The following is a 21,240-nucleotide window of genomic DNA, read 5'->3' as shown; positions in this document are numbered from 1 at the left end:
GAAGGCTGAGGGCCTGAGGCCACCTTGTGGTTAATGGCGCGGATTGCGCTAATTCGCTTTAATTCGCTTTAATTCGCGTCTTCCTCTGCCCGCGGCAGCAGAAGCCTTTGGCCGTAGCGTGGGGCCCGCCGGTGTCCTTGCGTGCTTCAGGAAGCTGAGCGCCTCCGGCTGCTGGCTCAGCTCTGTCCACGCTCCAGCTTCCTCAGGGTTTCCTGGGAGCCATCCAGCTTCCCAGGGTTACGTGTCCTCTGGCTGCCGTCCTCAGATGCTGGCGCTACAGTACTTAAAACACAAGCTCTTTGCGTTTTATTTCTTTTACCCAAACAGCCTGGAAACTAGGGGCCCTGTTTGTTGACATAACATGCAGATTCTGTTTCCACCACTCAGCCCTTCTTCCATTCACAGGAAAACCAAAATTACTGGCTCCAGAGCACCTGGAAGGTAGTCAGCACTGAAAAAGACACAGATCTGCAGAGGCAAGGGAGAGCTTCCCATGATCCCTCACTTGCAAGAAGAAAACACAGATCCACATGCTGCTCTCAGACCCCAGGAACAGCCTGGTGACTCAATCAGACAGATGACACTTCTGTCTGAGATCTGGCAGTGGCTCCGGCAGAAGGTGGCATTGCACTCTTCACTAGGGTACCCCCAGGCCTACCACTTAGAGGAGCCTCTGAACCCCTGCTCCCTGTTTTTTTTCCTTCCTACCCTAACCAAGCTTCCTCTCCTCTGGCCACCTTCCCATATCACTGTGCCAATGCAACAGAGATGCAGATCTGGATGCCCAGCATAGCTCAGCTGACACACATCACACCTAACATGCTATTGGCAAGGAATGCCAGTGGGACAAAATAGAGACAGAGCAGATCTAGTCAGGAAAAACATAGATTTAATGGAATGAATGGAGAAGCTCCTGAAGTCCACACTGGAGCCACAGCTCTGACTCTGACACTTTACTCCAGGTTCAGTCCTTCCTTTCTGCCCACCAGAAGCCTGGGGATTCTCAGGAACACTGGTGCTTGATGTGCCCCTTCAGAGCTCTCTCCAGGGAGAGAATTAAGGTGCATTGCTAACTCCACACAGACCATCTCCATGGCAGCCTCTTCATCAGCCCTTCAAATCTTCCAGAGAAGGGAGCTCAGTCCAGAAATCCCTCTCTTCTTGGTGAGTGAAGAATCCTTGCGTTATCCAACAGGTGGCAAAGGCTGTATAGAAACCATCCTGGGGGGAGGGAGGAAGAGCCACACTAGTCCTAGCAATGAGATTCGAGCTCTGTCAGCATCAGGAGGCCAGCTCTGGTAGAGGGAATGGGCTGTTCTGTGCCTGGCCTGGAAGGCAAGTCCTCAAGTGGGCAGGTGAGTTGGCGAAACCTCTGGAAGGCAAAGATAGGCACTAAGCACAGCTGCAAGGACAAAAAAGTGACCTGGGCCCTTCCCTAGCAGGCATGGGTTTCATTCAGCCAGCCAGGCTCAGCTGCAGATCTGCTCACTAAATGCCAGAGATGTCCAAAACAAGGACAGTCAGTACTTCAGAAACCGAGAGGATAAACTCATCTTCAACCACTTGTCCCAAGGCAAGCACTGAGCACATGAGGTATCTAACACAGGGATAATGGAGGAAAACTCTGTTCTCCATTTGCTCCAGGCCAGGGCTAGAAAACAGTCTGAAGGAAGGCTGGCGACCAAGTACCTCCAGGTCATGTGCTCCATCAGCACAGAGCCTGTGCACACAGGATTTGCTTTAACTGGGACAAGTTCATAAGGGGTTGTTCTCATACCACATCATGCTGTGCAGCCTTGCCTTGCCTCTGCAGCTGTTCCCACTCCTCCCTGTGTGCGCTGGACACAGGGGTCAGGGGCCCATTGCTGTCACAACCCATTCTGGAACACTTGCAGGAGGCAGGGAATGAGAGGGATCCTGGGGGTTCAGGACTGTTTGTGAAACCTCACCCTGAAATCATGAGCTGTAGCAGGGATAGGATGCTCATCTGGAGCAAGGCCTGGTTTTGTAGCTCCCTGCCTCTCCAGTGTATTACAGGGCAACCAGCAATGCATCACTCTGGAAGCAGGACAGACCCAGAGCACTAAGACTGATGGGAACTCCAAATTCCCAGTGATTCCCTCCATTCCAACTCTATGGCCTCAGCACAGACTGGTGAACTCAGCTGACTATAATTCTCAGGGGCTCTGGAGCTTTCTCAGAGCAAGTCCTCAAGCCTCAATTAAGGGCAGCATGGAGATCATCTTTATCCTCTCCATCTAATGACCTTTTTCCTGGTGGTATTTGCAAAGAGACAGAAGAAATTAAAAAAGGGTACCAAGAGGCAGCAGCCAGCTTGGAGCAGCCCTCCAGCACTTCAGAATTTAAAAAAACAGGACTGTTATAGCAATTAACTCATTTAATTGATTTATTCTGGGCTCCTTCCTAATCAACTTGCAACACACAAATGATTCCGCCACAGGGCTGGAGTTCAACAAAGAAGCACAGCCCATGCCCTGATCCCAGAGCACCAACCTCACCTCTCTGAGTGAGCCTTTGATGGTGGAGAGTTTGTAGACAATCCAGAGAGGGATGCACACCATGGAGGAGAGGGCCAGCAGCCATCCCAGAGTGTCTCCCCACCACGGGTACACATACTTCTTGTTGTAAGTCAACGGGGTGTATTTGATCAAAGAAAACAGGAAGGTTGCCTGGCAAAGTGAAAGAGACCAAGAAAAAAAAGAAAAAGAAAATCAACACCATGAGCAAAGAGAGGTCTTTCTGGTAAGTCCACAGAAAGGGAGGGAGACTCCTGGTAAAAAGGGAGACTCATGGCAAAAAGGAGCACCTGAGGGCAGCAACAGAGGAGACATCTGTTAAACAGGGTTTGCTGGGACAGCCCTCACAGGCAACATTGGTCATGACATCAAGGAGCTTGTCCCACCAGCAAACACCTCTGTCACAGATGAGCCTCTCCCCATTGTTGAGCCCCACACCTGTCCCCCAAAGCCACAAGCACAAATAACAAAAGGCCCCCATAGTCCAGGCCACATAACCCCCTATATATATGCACATCCCTCTGTATATATGTAGGTGTCTGTATCTCAGAGGCACCCAGCTCTGCCCATCTTCCTCCCCACAGCTCTTCCTCCTGTGTGTCCTCACCATGCAAACCGCAGGGGTGATGAAAAGCCAGCAGTATTTGATGACAGGCCACGGCCGATAGCCAATCATATCTTCAATGTTATCGTAGAAACGCTCGGCACCTGCAGAAGACGGCAAGGATGGGATCCCTCACTGCCACCAGGGAAGAAGGGCAGCAGGGTCTGCGTGTCCAGGGTCCTGCTTCACCACTCTTCAGGTGCAATAGCCTCAGCTTCTTCTTCACTGCTCCAGGAGCCTCAGCATAGCCAACAGGTCAGGGAGCTCCTCAGGAGTGTGGCCAGCTTTGATCTTTGCCCTGGACTAACTTCCTATCCTCCCAGCACAGTTGAGCAGGTCAGCAGGACCAGCCCCTCAGCATCTCCAAGGCTAGCACCTCAGACCAGGTTTTACCCATATCTGGTGACAGTCAAGACTGTGAGAGAGGGTTCTCAAAATGTTTGAGTCTCAAGCCCTCTGAACACAGGTTGAGAAAAGATTTTTCAGATAGCTCCAATTCCCCAAGGAGGGAACGTCTCAAAAGCAGGAGCGCATAGGAACATGCAGGGCATATCTGCCAGGCAGATCTCCCAGGGTGTTCCTGTGAGGAAGTCCCTGCCAGTTGAATCCAGGGGCACCAAAGCAAAGGTTTAGATTCTGCCTTGCACTACAAAGCAATTATCAAGTTAAGCTACTGACCAAAATTTTGAGAATGAACCAGACAAGACTATGAGAGGCCAGAGCTGTGGACCCCCCACTAGTTCATACTCACCATAGACCCAGGCAATGCAGAGAGTCTCAAAGATGGCCACAAAGAGCAGGCACATGCCACTGGCAGCATAGTAATCAAAGAGCTGGAAGACATACATCCCACCCTGGGAAGGCCCAAGTGGGCAAAACAAGGTGAGAGAGAGGGGAGAAGAATCAGGCAAAGAGCTAGAACAAGAGCAGAAAACAAACTCAGTATCTTCTCCAGAGTTGGAGGCATCTCCCTCTCTGGGAAAGAGTTTTAGCCTACGGAAAAGGCACATCCCTTGTGCCCAAGGCCTGACAGAGACATGCAGCCACCCTGCTGCTCTCAGGAGTCTCTGCAACCTTTCATTTCAATGCAGGGCAGCACAGCAGATGGCAACTGACTTCCAGAGATTGCAGGGATGTTTTAGGAGAAGAGAAAACCTAGGCAACTCTTGTAGCTGGAAGTGAGGATGGAAACCCCCCCTTTAAGATATGCAATCCATCTGATTGACTTTAAAGTCACAATTTGCAGAAGGAAATAACTGCATGCAGCCTGGCTGTTTCACTGCCCAGGTCTGCAGGGCTGCCTACAAAACAAGCCTATGGGTAAGTCCAGGCACAATGTTGCATGTACAACATCAGAGACAGCTTTTCCAAAAGTTACGCCCAAATGAAAACAGGAAGTGCCAAGAGCATTCTGGCAGCATCAATCCACACATTCATATTGCTAGGCAGAGTTCAAAGTTTTAAACAAGAACAGTTTAGCTCCCAGGCAATTAATCACAAGGGTAATACAGAGGATACCAGTATAATAGATAAGGGGTGCCCTGAGGCCTGACAAGTTTCCTTATAGCAAGTGTTCCTGTAGCTCCATTCAGGAAGAAAGAGAAGGACAAGGGCACTCCCCTTCCCATGCAACAGGCTACAGCTGTAAAGGTTTGGTCTGTGTCAAGATAAATTTATAACCAAAACACAGGCTGTCCAGAGCTCCAGCTATCAGTCTTGGCAGGAGAAGTATCAGGATTGTGACTGGCACAAAGGGTAAGGGCTGGAAGGGAAAACACAAACGGTGTGCGAAGGGCAGGACAGCCTCCTGCAGGCACAGAGCAGCAGGATGGGACTCAGCAGCAAGCTCTTGGCCCCAGAACAAACCTCACCACCCACCAGGTCCCACTCTGTCCTGTCAAGTACCATGCAGGTGGCCTGAGCCCAAAATACCTCTGTGAGCATCACCAAGCCAACCAGATATGAGAGGATGGAGACCAGCAGGATGAGGGTCTCACGGCGGTTCTTCTTGCGGAAGATGGTGGGGTACATGTCCACAAGAGCTGTCACAAGACTCTCCACGCAGACAAACTGCAAAAAGCAGAGATCCCACCTCTATCAGCCCATCCTGACCAGCTTCCCAGTCCCACTGGCTCCCCCTCAGCCAAGTTGAAGCCTGTCCTGAGGAGACAGTGGCTTTTGTCTGGTAGGGAATCACTCTGCTCCTGCAGCTTTACCTGGCTGTCCAGTCCCAGCAAGACAACCATCAGGAAGAAGAAGCACGCCCAGAGTGGGGAGAAGGGCAGCATGACCACAGCCCGAGGGTAGGCGATGAATGCTAGGCCAGGCCCTGCAGGGAGAAGGGCTTTCAGAGCAATGGCACCGCAGCGGCAGCAGCACAGCTGGTTCAGACCTGCCCGAGGCAGCCACCCAGCCAAGGCACAGCTTGTGACCATGCAGCCCCTCTCACTCCAGTAATATCCATGCTGTGCATGAAACTCCTGGAGCAGTGAAGAAGAAGCAGGAAGGGAGGTAAGGGGACACGGCAACCTCTGGCTGCTTCACTGTTGCAAGGGCTGGGAGCCAGGGGAAGCCTCTGAGCCCAGGGAGCACAGCACAAGCCTGGGGATATGCCATGCAGTCACCTCAGCACCCTCCCCACAAGAGATAGCAGCTGCCTAACCCCAGCTCTCACCCTTAGAGGCAGCTTTTATTAGGCTCAAACTGACTGCATCTCAGTACTTCAGGAGTGTGCACTCATTTGCACTCATTTCTCCCTGCTTTTTGGAGGCAGAGAGCAAGGCATGGGAATCTGCAGCTGCAGGCATCCCCTGGTGGCTGGGGGCTCAAGTGGCAGCACCTCCACAGCCCCATCCCACCAGGGTCTTCACTCACCTGACTCAGCCACCTTGGCGATGGGCACACCCTGCTCCTCTGCCATGAAGCCCAGGATGGAGAAGATGGCAAAGCCAGCCACAAAGCTGGTGCCACTGTTGAGGAAGCACAGGGCCACACAGTCCCTGGGAGAAGGGGCAAAGCATCAGCCAGCTATGACCCACAATTCATGGCAGCCCCCCAGGAGAGCACCCGCTTTTCTCTCCCAGCCACTGTGTCTCTCCCAACACACCTGCAGCTTGACTCAGCACCAGGAGCTGCAGAAAGATGCCCCAGGCTGGACAACACAGCAGGACTCCCCCAAGGGAAGCCTTGTCCAAGGACAGCATAAAGATGCATTGCTCACCTAACCTCCTTGCTTGTGAGATAATCTTACCACACATCTACGTGCCAGGGTTTTTTTCTGTTTTTTTCCATCTCTCTCCCCTGGTCTCTCCTGTACCAGCATGTAACAGTTTATTTTTGTCTGAGAAGGGAACACTTTTTTTTCCTTAATAGATTTCTCAGACCAGTTACAATCTTCTGGCTTCTCAGCACAACTAGTTATCTCCTGGTCTTTGCTTTATGAGAAAAAGATAATCACAGCCATCCAATTTATTTTCTCTGATCTATTCCCTTTTGTCTCTGTTTCATCTCATTCTCATCCAGCAACACTTTAAACTGAACATCTCTTATCTATCCAATTCCTTTTTTACGCTTGAGTCTCCCTAGTCGTCTTGTGACTGCAACCCTGGGGACAACAATAACATTTGCAGCATCATTCTGGGATATTCTGAACCAAACTGAATGCACCCCTTCTGGCATTTCATGGCCTGCTCTGACTTTATTAATTGTTACTCTGCAAATCCAGTGTGATTTTTCTGTATCAGTCTTCAGTTGTATAGCATTTTTGGGTCTTTGTGCTCCTGCTTGCATGTTAACTAGGTCAGAGCCCCTGCATCATACAAATTCAAATCACTCCTTCCAAAGCACAGCTCTTTGCACTGTCAAGGACTGCACAGCACCCAGCACCACTGCTCTGCCTTTGCATTTGGTTTCTAAGGCTCAATGAATCTCCCAGCTGGAAAGGCCACACTCCACCAATCCCAGCACAATGGGAAGCCCAAGCCCAAACCTCATTTCCCCAGCTGCTATAAAGTGCCTGCTCTCCACTCAAATTATATTCTCAGTAATTTGATACAAATTCTCACATGTTTCAAATAGTTCCTCGTCCTTCCTGGTGTTTCTCCCTCTTTCCCCTGGATGTATCCATGACAGGTCAAACCCTCCTTGGAAAGGCATGGGCTGAAAGGTGTTCTTCCATTATCTGGAAGGTGGGAAGGGGTGTCATGGTAGAGAGTAAAATGAGGGGATGGCCAGATCAAAGAGATCTCTGCAGATTTACACCTGAAATGGAACCAGGAAGACCTGAAGAATTCCCTTGCTGTGACAAGAAACAAGAAATGGTCAATACTGTTTGATGCCATCTTGGACCACTGCCATACAAACAATGGTTTCTACTGCCTACATCCTTTTCCAGGTCACCCGGAATAGGTGACATGGAAATAACAAAGTACCTGGCCTGGTATAACAAAATGGGGCACCATGCTGATGTCCCTCTCCCCTGCTAAATCCTGATTCTGCCTTCTTATCCCAACTAAGCCTGTAGAGCACAGGACTGACTCATTAAAACTGGGTCCATTCTGGGAAAGGCTAGTCAAAGTTTTGACACCAAAACTAAGACCAGTGCTCCTAGAAGAGCCAAACAGCATATAGGGTAAAAGCACAGCACCAAGTGCACACAGAAATCTCTCCCCTTTCTACAGCAATTCTCAGCTGCAGTTACAGAAGGTCTTTACAACCCTTTTGCTGAGCAGCCCCTGTCATCATCTCCATGTTACATATTAGACTGGGGATGCAAAGGGCTAATGTCCAAGGACATGCTGAATGCCAGAAACATATCTATTATCTCTTCTTTTCCTACAGCTTTTTCTGTCAAAACTCAGTGTGGGAGAAGGGACATGAAAAGAAACAAGCATCCTAGCCCTGTTGTTGGAGAGGCAGGCCTGCAGCAGAAATGAACTCTTAAAGTGAAGAAAGATGCCAAGCAAGCATCATGTAGCCAGTGGTGTCCCTGGACCTTTGATGGCAACAACCACAAGTTTGAATTTAAAAGCTGGGGAGAGAAGCCAGTACCAGGAGCAACCCAATCAGCAGAGGAAGTGTGGGAAGAGAGGTGGCCTCTTCTCACACAAGCCTTTTAACCCTGGGGATGGATACACCTACACTCAATAAAATGAGATTATTTTCACTGGACCACTTCAACTCAGCAGCCTGATTCCATCTGGCAACCTAGTCCATTTCTGCTCCTGCAGTCCAGCAAGCAATAAACAGAAGTCACATCTGCAGGCTCATATGTAACCATATGAGAGAGCACACAGGAACCCAGAGCACTGACAGCTGTGCCAGTCACTGGGTCCAAATGAACCACAGAAAGATAAATCACAAGGGGAAAGGACTTCAGTTGAGAGCCATTAGATTTCACAGTTCTGCTTTCCCTGTAGCTGCTTGTGCACCCATGTAATAATGGAGGCTGTAGTGTGGGCTGGGGTCACAAAGCTAGTGAAGAGGATACAACTTTTCAGAATGTGGAAGAGGGACAGACAGACAATTCCCTTGGGTATAAAGCACGGAGAACTGGATGTGGGGAGAAAACACCTGGAAAGAGTTTTCCTATGCCTTGAGTAGAAACAAAAATCATGACACTTCCAAAGGCCAGCAGCCTCCAGCAGATCTCTCGTGTTCAGGAAGGGGAAGGCTCGAGGCAGCAGTTACCTGTAGCAGTTGTTATGGTATTTGTTATAGCTGCCCAGAGCCGTCAGGCATCCCAGACAAATTGCATACGAAAAGAAGATTTGAGTGCCTGCATCCATCCAGACCTGCAAGGGAGATGCAAACACAGGTGAGAAGACAAGGCCAGCACAGACACTGCACAGATGGGAAGAGACAGAGCCCGAAGGCTGCTGTAAGCACCAGAAAGGCCAGGGATCAGAAGGCCAGCAGGACTCTGCATTGAAACAAACCTTTTCTAGAGGCAGGTTGTACAGTGCCAGGAATTACAGTGCTCAGTGAGGCACCCAGGGGGGCTAGGCGTGCCAAAGGGAAGGGATACATCAGGAGCCTCATCCACCCAAATCACATATAGCTCTTTATCACCACCACTTTCTTTCTTTGACAAATCTGCAGAACCCTGTGACACTCAAGAGCCTCCTAGCAAGAGGAGATCAGATGAACACTTTCCATGAGAGCTGAAGGAGCCCTCTGCCACCAGAGGAAGGGTACTTGATTTGGGTAAGCCTAGTCTCCAACTGGCCAGCACAGGTACATACAGCTTGTAGTGGTGGCCCTTCCCTCCAAGACCTAATGTAAATACTCCAAAATTTAAATGAAATCGAACTGGGGAGGAATACTAGAAATAAACAGAATTGATTGCATAAGACAGCTCCTAAAAGAACATACAAAAACACTGTTATTCCCATGAGGCCCTTTGCTCTCACTGTCAATAACGCATCCCAGGGCTCTAAGGCTGACATTTGTCAATGCCAAATTTCATCTGAAAGGCTAGCTGTGTGCAGCCACCAATTCAGGCACTGTCACTGCCTTCTGCAGACAACAGCAAAAGCAGGAACCAATGGTGGGGAATGAAGCAATGACAAAGATTATTAAATAAACCTCTGTTCTCTAAGATCTTTTTTTCCTAGGGGGATTGTAAAACAGATATAAGACAATCATTCAACAATGCTGAAGTGTAGCCACACTTTCAAGACTAAAGAAAAGCAGAAATAAAATATTGCTGGGACAACTTTATGAGAAAAGTCTCCATTTGACAACACTCTCCCCCTCCCAGAGTAGCAGTGCCAGTAAGGACTCAAACGGCAGCCTTGCCCCAGAGCCCCTCTGAGAAGAAGAGGAGCCAGTGGAAAGCACCACCGTGCTTTCCACAGGTTTTGATGACTTCAACTCACACCTGTATCTGTCAGCCAAGACCTCATGTTCTGAGGCAATGGGCAAGCTGGGCAGCACCTGCTCAACCACGCCCACTGCTGAGGCCACCCTTACCAATGCATGGTTCTGCCTTTCCTCTTTCGTACTGGCCAAAGTACAATCATGTGGGGACAGGTTTTGTTTGATATTTACTTCTTCTCCTTCCTGGGCTGATGAGCCTTATGAAGGCATGTTACAATCCCATTAACTGACATTTTCCCAGAAGAAATTATGGGTTTAGCTGAAGGCACAGATGCACAGAATAAATCCTCTCCCCACCCACTGCTGCAAACCCCAGCAGGGAAAGGCAACGTGCTGCTAGGGCTAGGTTTGGTGAAACTGCTCTCCCTGACTGTTCTGCAAGCCACTTGCCTAACATTCAACCCCACAACCTTGACTTAAGTCCATGGAAACCCTGGACTCTAGGTTTCAGATCAAACAGGGAGTGAGATCAAATCTCTGATTTGTAGAATGGGAAGGGACAGGTGATGAGATGGGCCTGGAACAACTAATTCGAGGCGCTGGGAAGTAAAAAAAGTAATTGATCTCAGTGTATTTTACTATTTTTGGAGATGAATGGGAAGATGAGTTTAGAGAGCAAGGTATTATTTTTTTCAGTTCAAAGACATTAGAAAAATATCAAAGTCCTTTTTAAAACCGATTCCTAAAGCATCAGAGTGCTCTTGGGCAGTATGGGCACATCTTTCATTCTGCAGCTACATTTTAGGCACAGCAAGGCACTAAGGTGAGCTGGACCAGCAGACATCTTTGCATGAATAATTTAAACATCTTTGCACAGACTGGAATAAAATGCTTTGTTAGGTTTGCTTTTTATTTTGCTGTTCATTGATAGAGCTCTTGTTTTCCATCAAATTTGAGCTCAAAACACACACTCTCATGGGGTTTGTAGCTCTTGTAGCTCAATTTGTCAAGATAACAAGACTTTTGCCATTAAACTGCCTACCCCGTGCCTGTCATAACATTAGACTCAGTTGATGCTTTTCAACCAAATTTAACAGTTGTCAGAAACCTCAAGGATCTCAATTACCTATGAATTGCACAATAGTTATGGAATGGGAAAAAGACAGGAACTCAGAGTCCCCACTGAGCAGAAAGCTACAGGGAAGAAGAGTCAACCAGTGTTAAATATCACATACATCACACAAGCAAAGGAGAAATACCCCTCAGGCAGGAAAAGAACTGGTGCTTTACCAGCCATGGTGGAAGCCAAATATGAAGAGGCCAAGCTTCGTTAGCTCTGTGGTTTATGACATGGCTCATTTCTAAAATCCAGTGATAACCCTGACTTGCATAGCAGAGACCAGCATGGGGTCTGTGGGCTCCTCTCTTCACTGCCTGCTCTGCCCAGTCTCACACCTGTGGGGTGCACACCTGGCTGGGTGGGAGTCCAGCCCCAGAGGGATATCCTTAGGGAATTCAGGACCTGCCTTAGCATATGTTCCCGTTTGAAGCAAGGCAGCCTGTCGTTGAAACCGTAAATAAAGCTAAGCTTGACTTGCAGAGCTTATGATCCTACTTAGCATGACTGTGAACACCAGCTCAGGCTGCCTACACATTATTTCACACATTAAAAGGTTACTGCAGCTCTTGGGCCAAAGACAAGAGACTTCTACGACTTCCCCAGTTTCCTTGCAATTCCCAAATTGCTTGGGGTCAAAGGACTGCCACAGGACTGATGCCATGTGTGCTCCTGACCCACTGGTGATGGGATCAAGCAGCAGCAGCAAGTCCCAGGACTGTGGGGTCACTGGGAGTGGAAAGGGTCCAGCCTCCTCCAGCAGCACCACTGCCCATCCAGCCCCACAGGGCTCATGAGGGCTACACAGAACATTCACTTCAGCAAACAGCAACTCAAACCTTTTCTCCCGAACCTGCTGCCTGTGCTCATTTCTCTCCCTGTAGTGACTCAGAGAAATGTTTTTTTCAGCTGTTCCCAGACCAGTCTGACTAAAAGGCCTCGCAGGGTCAGGCAGGGCTCTTTCCACTGCAGATAAAAGCATCCTCCTGTTCTCTAGCCACTGCTCCCAAAGAGACTGATAAAGTTATCCTGTTCAGATTTTGGTGGCACATTGGCAGCATGGGTATTTTGATTTAATTATTGTCTGCATTTTTCTAAGCCATCCAGATTATTTAATTCATAGTTCAAATTCTTTGAACATGTTGCTTGGCCCAGTTTGCAATCGCCTCCTACTCTGTTTTTAGCCAAAACCTTTACACCTGAGCTGCAGTTATTCAAGATGGTTATGGCTATTCCTCTGTCCCTTAATTTTCTCAGCAATATTCACTTTATTACATGTACTGCAATTTAATAGCTCCCAGTACTGAAACAAGTCCTTCCTTAGGAAGTTCTCAAAGCACTTACAAATAACAGCAAGACCACTTTCAAGCAAAACGTTATTGAACCCTAGTGGATGCCATACCTCAAATATAGATGGCATGCTGAGAAGCACTGAACTGTCCCCATCAGCAAGCAGAGAGAGCACAGCACGGAGTGGGTACATGCTATGTGGAGGGTCACATTTGGTGTAATGCATAGCAGAGAGCAAAAACCAGCCAAGTCCTGAGCTACAGTTCAAGCAGCATTGCTTTTGCTCACAACATCACGGCTCACGAGTCAGCCTGTGGCGCTGGCACTACCCACCAGCACCCACTGCACCACACAAACACATCCCTGCCTTAGAAAGGGAGATGGTGACTCCTAAGGTTTTACTGCAAGACTCCCAGGGCACGATTTCCAGCACACTGACGTTCCCCTTCACTCAGGACTGGCCCACAGGCCCCAGCCCAAAGATGCAGCCCATGTCCCACAGTGCTGCACCAGCACAGAGCTGAGGCCCTGCCACACAGCTCAGGGCAATGCTTCCCCCATCCCCATTCATCTCAGCAGAGAGGAGACAGGAACTGGGTCACTGGCATTTGTAAAGTGTTCTTGTTCCATTTGCCCAGCATCATGTTCCCAATCCCAGAGCCCCATCTGCTTCGAAAATACTCCTCGGGAGTGAGGAACAGGGGCTTTGTTCCCTAATTAATCTCCCTCTGCCAGCACTCAATGCCCCCACAATAACCTGCCTGAGAACACTGATCTCATGTTATCCCTGCACTTCAGGACACCTGGGGGCCTGGAGGGACATTTTTCACCCAGGAGGGCCCTCCCACCCAGTGGGGTTACTTTAAACACCACAAGAAAACAAACAGATTTGTGGTTCGTCCCAAGGAACGCAGCTGCCTGCCCCGGGGACGTGCAAAGGGGCGAGCAGTGCACGCCTGGGAAGCCGGGCTTTATGGTCCTCCCCGCCTGTCTGCGGGCAGACAGACAGACAGCTTCATTCCTTCCTGTTATGTCAGCGCTGAGATCAGCCTCAGCAGGGCTGCACGGCCGGGTTCCGTGGCAGCAGAGCTGGGAACAGGCATAGGACAAGGAGGCGGAGGAAACCATACAGCTGTGCTTCGCTCCACGGGGATGCGCTGCTCCGGCAAGGCAGAGGAGATGATTCCAGCCCCGAGCCCCTCTGGCATGCTGTGGGAGCACCAAGCTCTCCCTGCCTGCTGCCCGGTGCCTGCCCTCTGTCCCCAGGGCGGAGTGGGAGCAGTGCCCGGGCTCGCAGCCCCTCTGCCAGGGCCTGGGGAGCGTGGTGGGGACAAGCAGAGCCCTGCATGCACGTGTCCGCACACGGGCACAGCGGGAGCCCCTCCGCACGGGAACAAACACCTGCCCGCGGAAGGGGAAAGCTGTGCAAACCCAGCACGCTGGGTCAAGACAAGGGCCTGCTGGGAAAGCAATAAATACGGAGAACAAATAATATTTAGGAGGCCTGCGGTCGCCCTCCCCTCTCACAGGGAAGCGGGAGCGTGTGCTGGCCATAGAGCAGCAGCAGGAAGGGCCTGAATTTGGGGCTCTGACCCCTTCCCAGCATGGCTTCAGGGGCCCATGGTTAACCCAGCAGGTCCTAGCCCTGCAAGATGCACATATCTCTCATCCTCCCTGTGGTGGCTGGAGGGGCTTATCCTCAGCTCAGCACTGACTGTGAGAGCTGCTCTGGTCCAAACCATGACCTCAGCATTCTCCCTCTGCAGCCACAGGCAGAGTGGGAAGACCTTCCCACAAAAAAAAAAATCTGCGGGCATCTTCTCTTGCCTTCCCTTTCTGTCCTGTCTGTTGGGAAACAAGAGCCATGAGGGAAATCTGCAGGGCAAACACTCCGAAAACCAATCATGAGGGAAACAGGTGAAAGAAAATTAGAGGGATGTAGGGAAGGGTATTCAGAAGTAAAAGCTCAACTCTGCTGACTATTGGCACCTCCAGTGCTTCCCTGCCCCAAGAAATTGGGATACAGCCCCCAAATTCAGGGGCCTTCAGCACATCTGGGATGGGTGGAAAGCAACTTATCACAGAAGCTTCTTTCTTTATATAAAAACTGGATAAAGTACAAGCAAATACAGCATGGTGGGTGTTTCCTGGAAATTTCAAGAGGAAAAAGAGTGGGTGGCTTTGAGAAGCATCTGCAGCTTTTCCAGAGAGACACAAACTCTGAGCACAACAGCAGCCTCTGAGCACAACTTCTCCATTCACACTCAGCATTAAACCTAAGGAAATTTAGCTAAGACTTGATACCAGAGTGAAAGGAGACTGTTACATTTCTTCTCTTTAATGCAAACCCAAACACACAAGACAGTCCTTTCTGCATCAACCCCACCCGTCCTCTCTTTATATCTGTCTGTCTAAACAGTGGCTGGCAGTGCTATGAAAGCTTCAATCAACAGAAAGCCTGACAGCACCTGAAAAAATTCTTTTAATGACAAGTTTTACACACGTAAATCTTAGTTCTACTCTGAATTCCTCTCATTTCATCTTCTCACTGGTGGATCCCACTATGCATCCCTCTCCTTAATCATATTCATAAATTTTCAGCATTTCCTGCTGAATAAAAGACTTGATAAAACCAATAAATGCAAAAGGTTATGTGATCAAAAATACAAATGGAGGATGACCCCAAGACCCTCTGTTGGTTCATGCTGTGAAACACACAGGATGCATCTGGAGCTCAGCAATGCAGTCGAGTGAGAATAGACTTTGGGCCTAGTTATGACTGACATGCTAATATCATAATATTGAATAATCTACATATTTAAAAAATGAGCTATGAGCTCGGTTTTTAGATTTTTTTTTTTTTTTTTTTTTTATTTTTTTTTGTTTTTTTTTTGGGGGGGAGGGACATGCAGTTCAAAACAGATTATATCTTCAGTGGTTTTGCTGTTATCTGCTCATATTTGAGCATAACTGGCCTTCCTTATTCAACATTTTGGTTTGGCAGTTCTCTGTATGGTCTGATCTACCTATCAACTGCAATTCATTTACCATTTTAATTATAGGCATTTCACAGATTAAGGAGATGAAGATGCAGGAAGATTTAGGGCGCTGTAGACTTCACAGCCAGAGGAGACCATTACCAATCAGCTCGACTGAGCTCTCATGGACAGGATTTCCCAGTTCTGTCCAAGGTCACTTGGCAGGTGAAAAGCAATGATTTCCACACACCAGCCTGATATTCTGACATTTAATCACATCTCAGCTGTTGCTGCTCCCCGGTAGAATCAAATAAATAATTCATCCCCTCTTTTCACATAGTTTTTAATATATTTTAGAGGAGCTTTGATTTTGTCCCCTTGTATATTGTTTGCCCTTTTTTAAGCCTCCCCTTGAGATTCCTTCTCATAAGGCTCAGATTGGAGAGGTCATTTTTTCATTTTTAATTTTTTTTTAACTTCCAAAATCCCTTCCCAAGCACTAAAGGATGTTCCATTTTTCAAAGCAGTACAGAATTGCTGGTAAACAATTACAGCCCACTGTCCTTTGAGCACAAATTAATTATAATCAACTTGGTTCCCATGGACTGGCAGGACTCACACCATAGTCCCTGCACAGAGACAGGGGGGCACATATATGGGGCTTGGGGCACTAACCCTTACCTCTCTAGTAGGAAGACAAGAGAAGACTCAAGCCCTGCTACACAGTTCAGTAGGATGGTTAAAACATTCTAGAGGAAGGCAACTATCACTGCCAAATCCTGCTTTTCTCTCTCAGAAGTAAAACATTCATCAGGGAATGTGGAGTGGGGAGGGAGAAGCAAGTTTTCCTCCCCTTGTTCAGAGCCATCCTCTTACTTTGAAGGGTTACTCTGCCTTTCCATCAGCATTTTCTAGGCTGGAAGGAAGATCTGCTTCTAAAGCACAGGCTGCAATTGAAAAAGTTTGCCAGGACAGACCTAATGAGGACACAGCTAGAACCAACCATGTCATGCCTGAGGTGGCTTAGTTCAGTCCCCTGAGCAACACAGCCATGGTAACAACAGGACTTTTCGTAAGAGAAGGAGCACCACTGAAAAATATTATTTCATTTCAGAAGCCTCTTGCACCTTATCAGTGCAAACAGAGACACAGCAATCACAGACCTGTTCTCACACCCTTCCATGCTCTTCTGGACCTCCATGCCAATGGAGCAGTGTTCTACTCACCTCCTGCCATACAGCCATCAGTGCTTATGTTCCCATTCGCAAAAGTAATAACCGAGGCAGCACTGGTGCTAGACCAGAAAGAGTTAAAAGGGTTACCAAGGGTTTTGCTGGCCTAATTTCCAGGCAGGCACCCTTTAATCTCCTTTGGAAACACCTTCACACAAAGGCTGGTACAGTAGCTCAGCTGGAGCCAGGATTTAACATGGAAGAACTTGTCCCAGAGAGATTAAAAGCAGCAGTTGGGCGCTGACCCTCCTGTCAAACAGGCAGGAATTTCTCACCAGGGATGGGAAGGAGAGAAAGGCAGCCAGGTCTCAGGGACTGCTGCTGCAGCATGCCATGGCTCCCACCATCCGTGCACCTGGCACGCTTCCCAAGGTGGAGCAAATGTGCCAGGAGCAGGGCTCATCCCCACAAGCTGCCAGAACAGTGCAAAGTGGCACCCCATGCACCATCTGGCTCCACAGCAGAGGAGCCTCCCCAGAAAACAGGAGGGACAGCTTGCACCACTCATGAGAAAGGATTAAATCCCACTGCCCATACCCCTGAGCAATTCAGACTCAACTCAGACAGGAAAATATGGGAACAGCACTGGAAGGCAAGAGAGCAGGGACTATCAGAAAAGACACCAATATCACAGCTCTGCCTTACGGCCACAGAGGGGTCAGAAAATAGAAATTGGAAGAAAGAGAGTAGGAAAACAAAATGGAGAGAGTGAGGGCTGCCAGAGGAATCCATGCAAGCACAGTTTAGCTGTTCATTCCCCCCCCACCTTACCTGAGGGTCTCCAAGGCGACTGATGTCTGGATAAAGGTAAAAGAGGATTCCCTGGGATGCCCCAGGTAAGGAGACTCCCCTGATCAGCAGAACAATCAGCATGACGTATGGGAACGTGGCAGTGAAATATACCACCTGGAAGGAGCAGGAAGGGACAAGTGTGAGAGAGCAGCATGGGCCAGAGCACACAGTGCCAGCCAGTGTCAAGGCACTGACCCCCGAGCTGGGAGAGGTGGGCAGGGAACAGGTCAGGCTGCTTTGATGAGCACCTTGCTGTCTCCTGCAGTAGAAAGAAACGTGTTTTAAAATGCACTCAGGAAACTTATGACATACCATTGGACGTCTGGAGCCAGAGAAAATCTTTCTAGTCCTAGAACAATCCAGACCCTGAACCAGGCTGTCAGCAGGTTGGAGTCAGAGTGGGTCTTCTCAAGGCAGTGGTTTAATATCTACATGCATCAGGGAAGGAGCTGCCCCCAGTATCCATCTTCACATCCCTACTCCAAATAGAGTCTGAGTGACACACAGTCTCTTCTCTATAGCGTTTAGTGGCGAGGGTGAAGGGGTGTGCAGGTAACACCTTGAAACATGACTGCCACTGAAGGACCACCAGGGACAATGCTGGGGGCCCCCAGCTCAGAGCTGGAACTGGCCAAGGTGCTGTGCCCAGCCCTTCCCACTGCAGTGACTCGCAGCCGCTGCCTCTGAGTGACCTCGTCATGGGCATTTCGGGCAGAGCAGGGCTGCAAGTCTCAGAATTGCCACTAAGGATGCAGACCCAAACAGGACCTGGAACACGTGTCCTCTTGCTTTTTGTGTCACTAGCCCCATGAGCATTGCAGACACTCTCAGGTGGGGTTAAAACCACTTTCCTCAAGCAAAGGAGCTACATCCCTTGGGGGAAAGCTGGAAACCAGTATCAGATAATCCTTTCAGGGACTTCACCTCTGGTAAATGTGACACTCAGTTTGGGGACTACCAGGGTACTTTCAGGACTGTTCAGGCTAACTGCTGTAGGGTGCCACAATGACACCCTACAGACATTGCAGTCTGTGTCCCACACAAACTGGTATTGAGAGCTCATGCAACCTCCTCAACAATTCAAGTAATGTGATTAATCCTTTTGCATTGGTTCCACACCTGAAAGAATTACTGGCCACCTTGAGAAGAGATTGTTCATTATCATGCTAGGCTAAAAAAATAAATGTTGCTTCTTCAGGTTTTCTCCTGTGTGGACGTGCTGAGCAAGGACTTGCATCAGCATGCTTCAACTGAACGCTACCCTATGGCTCTTTTCTCAGCTCTGGCAGTTGTGCACTAGAGAGTTCATCTCTGGAGAAAGAACAAAATGTAATGATGTGAAGTAATCCATTTCTCACACCTGCCCATCCATCCAGAATAAGTTGCTTTAAAATCCTAAAGCCCACCATGTCTTAGTGGGAGTCACAGGCTGTGACTCCTCTTTGGTGATTTCTGCGTTAGGGGACATCCTACTGAGAACAGGCATATGATTTCCCTGGACAGTATGACCACTTCTGCTCTGCCCCTGAGTAATATTTATGATCTGAGCAGTGATTCAAAACAAGATTTTGTTTCCTGGACCCACTCTGATAGACTCCATCTGAATAAAGCAATGTCCAAAGCACCTGATTCTGTGAGTCCTCCCCTAAGTCGGGACACACACCCTCCAGTCATTCAGTTTTGTATTGTAGGACAGGATTTGAAAGATATCCCATCCCTGAAAAAACCCAATACTAGACTATCATCTCTGTCTATGCATTTCATGTGCCCTGCTCTATGTATCTCAGCAGTCTTGGATAACACTGACACAGAGATCAGTGAAAAATACCTCCTTGCTGAGGCTCTGGATTGCCTGAGATATCTGGAGCAGGTTCACCCACATCCCTCTGAATCTGCATCCTGAACACTGTAGAAACCAAGGACAGGATCCTTCAGCAAGTAAATTCCCCATAGTCTCAAATTTTCAAGGAGCCTCTGATTTAGAGCTGTACAGTGACAGTAAATCAAATCTGCAGCTCCTGCAAGTTTAACCATCATCACTGTATTTACCACACAACCAGCGTCTTCCTTCAGGAAATAATGGGATGCAAGTCTAAGCTTCCTCAGCCCATGAAAGCAAGATTAAAAACAAAAATCATAAAAACAACTCACTGTCTTTGAACCTTAGTGCACGTTCTTCCAGGATGCCAGGTTGCACATTGGCTTAATCTCTAAATAATATCAGTTTTAGGAGCTCAGGGTACAAACTGGTAGTTGTCTGGCACATGATTTGGATTCATATTTTGGTAACATCCTGTGTGCCTTACAGCCTGTGTGAATTAGTGTGTTAAGCTTCTCACTCCACAGTCACTCACACCTCCACTGAGACCAGAGGCCTGAATTTGGATAATGTTTTGCTGGATTAATATTGCCAAACTTCTAACAATAGGAACATCTGGATCCAATGAGATATTACTTTGGCTCAGACCCAATATTTTTTATTTTTTGGGCACTGTTAGCACTTACATCACTAGAAACCTTGCCGGGATCAGTGTGATCATTCTGTCACATGCTGGTCAACAACATGCAGGGTTTTATTTGAATCTGATCCACATGCCTCAGCAAAGTGGTTCCATCTGTGACAACCTCCTGCCTGTGGGAGTGCTCCTGGGGTCAGGCAGTCCCTGTGCTGGAGGATGAGAACCACTGCTGATCTGGGTAGGGTGATTTCAGCTCAGGGTGTTGACCCTCCACAGGCAAATCCTCAGAATTAAGGAATATTTCTTTCCCAGTGGGGTTATATTCCTACAGCCATCATTTTAGTCAGATTATGAAATATGTGGATGATTGATAAACCTATGGACACTGTTGCTTCACTGAAAGGAGGTTTCTGTTTTCAAGATCTCACCATCACTAGTACTTTTTGCTAAAAATCACTTGCATTTGACCGAGAACTTGTATCTAAAATAGATGGAATTTGTTCTCAGGACTTCCCACACTACATTTGCTGTATCTTCATATCATATTTGCTGTTATTAGACTGCCTCTGTTTTCTTTTACCAGGCCACCACAGCAAGCAGATGCTCTTTTCTTCTCATTTTACTCCATGGAAACCAGAAGATCTCATCCTGCAAGCTGTTTGATTTCCCTGTCATGTTTCACAATCCCAGACCATTCTGGAAGCAAGAGAAACTGCTAACATCCATCCCATCAACTTGATAGAAATGGGTGCAGCTAAAGTTTACACCCCATCACACATGATGGCTTGTTCAAGACATGCAGAGAAGACACCATTTAGGAAATAACTAAACTTTTTTTCATTTCCATCTGTTCTTGCTGGCTCCAGACAAAGCTAGCTGGGAATGGTGTCAGGAGGCAGTAGCAGAAACTAAGTAATGGGGTCAGTGCAAATGAGAGTGGCACACTCTGTAACAGATAGCATAGAATGGAGCTGGACAGCGACACCAGTTTTTTCCCAAAAACATTAAAAGAAATAACTCTGTGGTGACTGGTGTGGGGATAGAAAAAGGAGACCTTTACTGCTGGGGAACATAAGCAACTGTAGAAAGAGTTGGGACAAGCAAAAAGCATAAAAAACAACTTCTATGGTGCTGAGGCAGAGAGGGCTTTGGGGCCATCACAGTTACCTTTTTTTATATCTAATGATTTTGGAGATTTTCCAGCTGCACTTGCCAGCAGAGGCAAAAACTTTCTGCTTGCTCATGCTGTGGTGGGAAGGAAGGGAACATGCAACCACCCCAGACAGAGGAAGACTGTAGGGTCTCCTCAGCCTGTGGATGGAGAGGGACTAGATGGGGATATACACCTTGGAAGTTGATGCTCTGAGATGTCTCAGTGCTCCCATCCTTTCCTACCCAAAACCACAGAGCCT

The 21,240-nt window shown here is 48.3% G+C and overlaps 1 protein-coding gene across 1 annotated transcript in view; it reads right to left on the bottom strand.

The window, feature by feature from the left end:
- Positions 1-872: 872 nt before the first annotated feature.
- The window catches only part of SLC6A13 (solute carrier family 6 member 13), a 31,273-nt gene continuing 10,905 nt past the window's right edge, over positions 873-21,240 (bottom strand). Inside the window, exons 7-15 of the mRNA XM_053942812.1 lie at positions 17,349-17,483; positions 8,830-8,933; positions 6,016-6,140; positions 5,358-5,470; positions 5,074-5,211; positions 3,893-3,995; positions 3,145-3,245; positions 2,520-2,690; positions 873-1,372 (exon numbers count right to left, since the gene is read on the bottom strand). Of these exons, the coding sequence (XP_053798787.1) occupies positions 1,253-1,372; positions 2,520-2,690; positions 3,145-3,245; positions 3,893-3,995; positions 5,074-5,211; positions 5,358-5,470; positions 6,016-6,140; positions 8,830-8,933; positions 17,349-17,483 (1,110 nt within the window). The 3' untranslated portion in view covers positions 873-1,252. The remainder of the gene's footprint in view (positions 1,373-2,519; positions 2,691-3,144; positions 3,246-3,892; positions 3,996-5,073; positions 5,212-5,357; positions 5,471-6,015; positions 6,141-8,829; positions 8,934-17,348; positions 17,484-21,240) is intronic.

Source organism: Vidua chalybeata, chromosome 5 (genome assembly GCF_026979565.1).
Source record: "Vidua chalybeata isolate OUT-0048 chromosome 5, bVidCha1 merged haplotype, whole genome shotgun sequence".
Lineage (NCBI taxonomy): Eukaryota > Metazoa > Chordata > Aves > Passeriformes > Viduidae > Vidua > Vidua chalybeata.
This window is presented reverse-complemented; position numbering and strand designations above follow the sequence as displayed.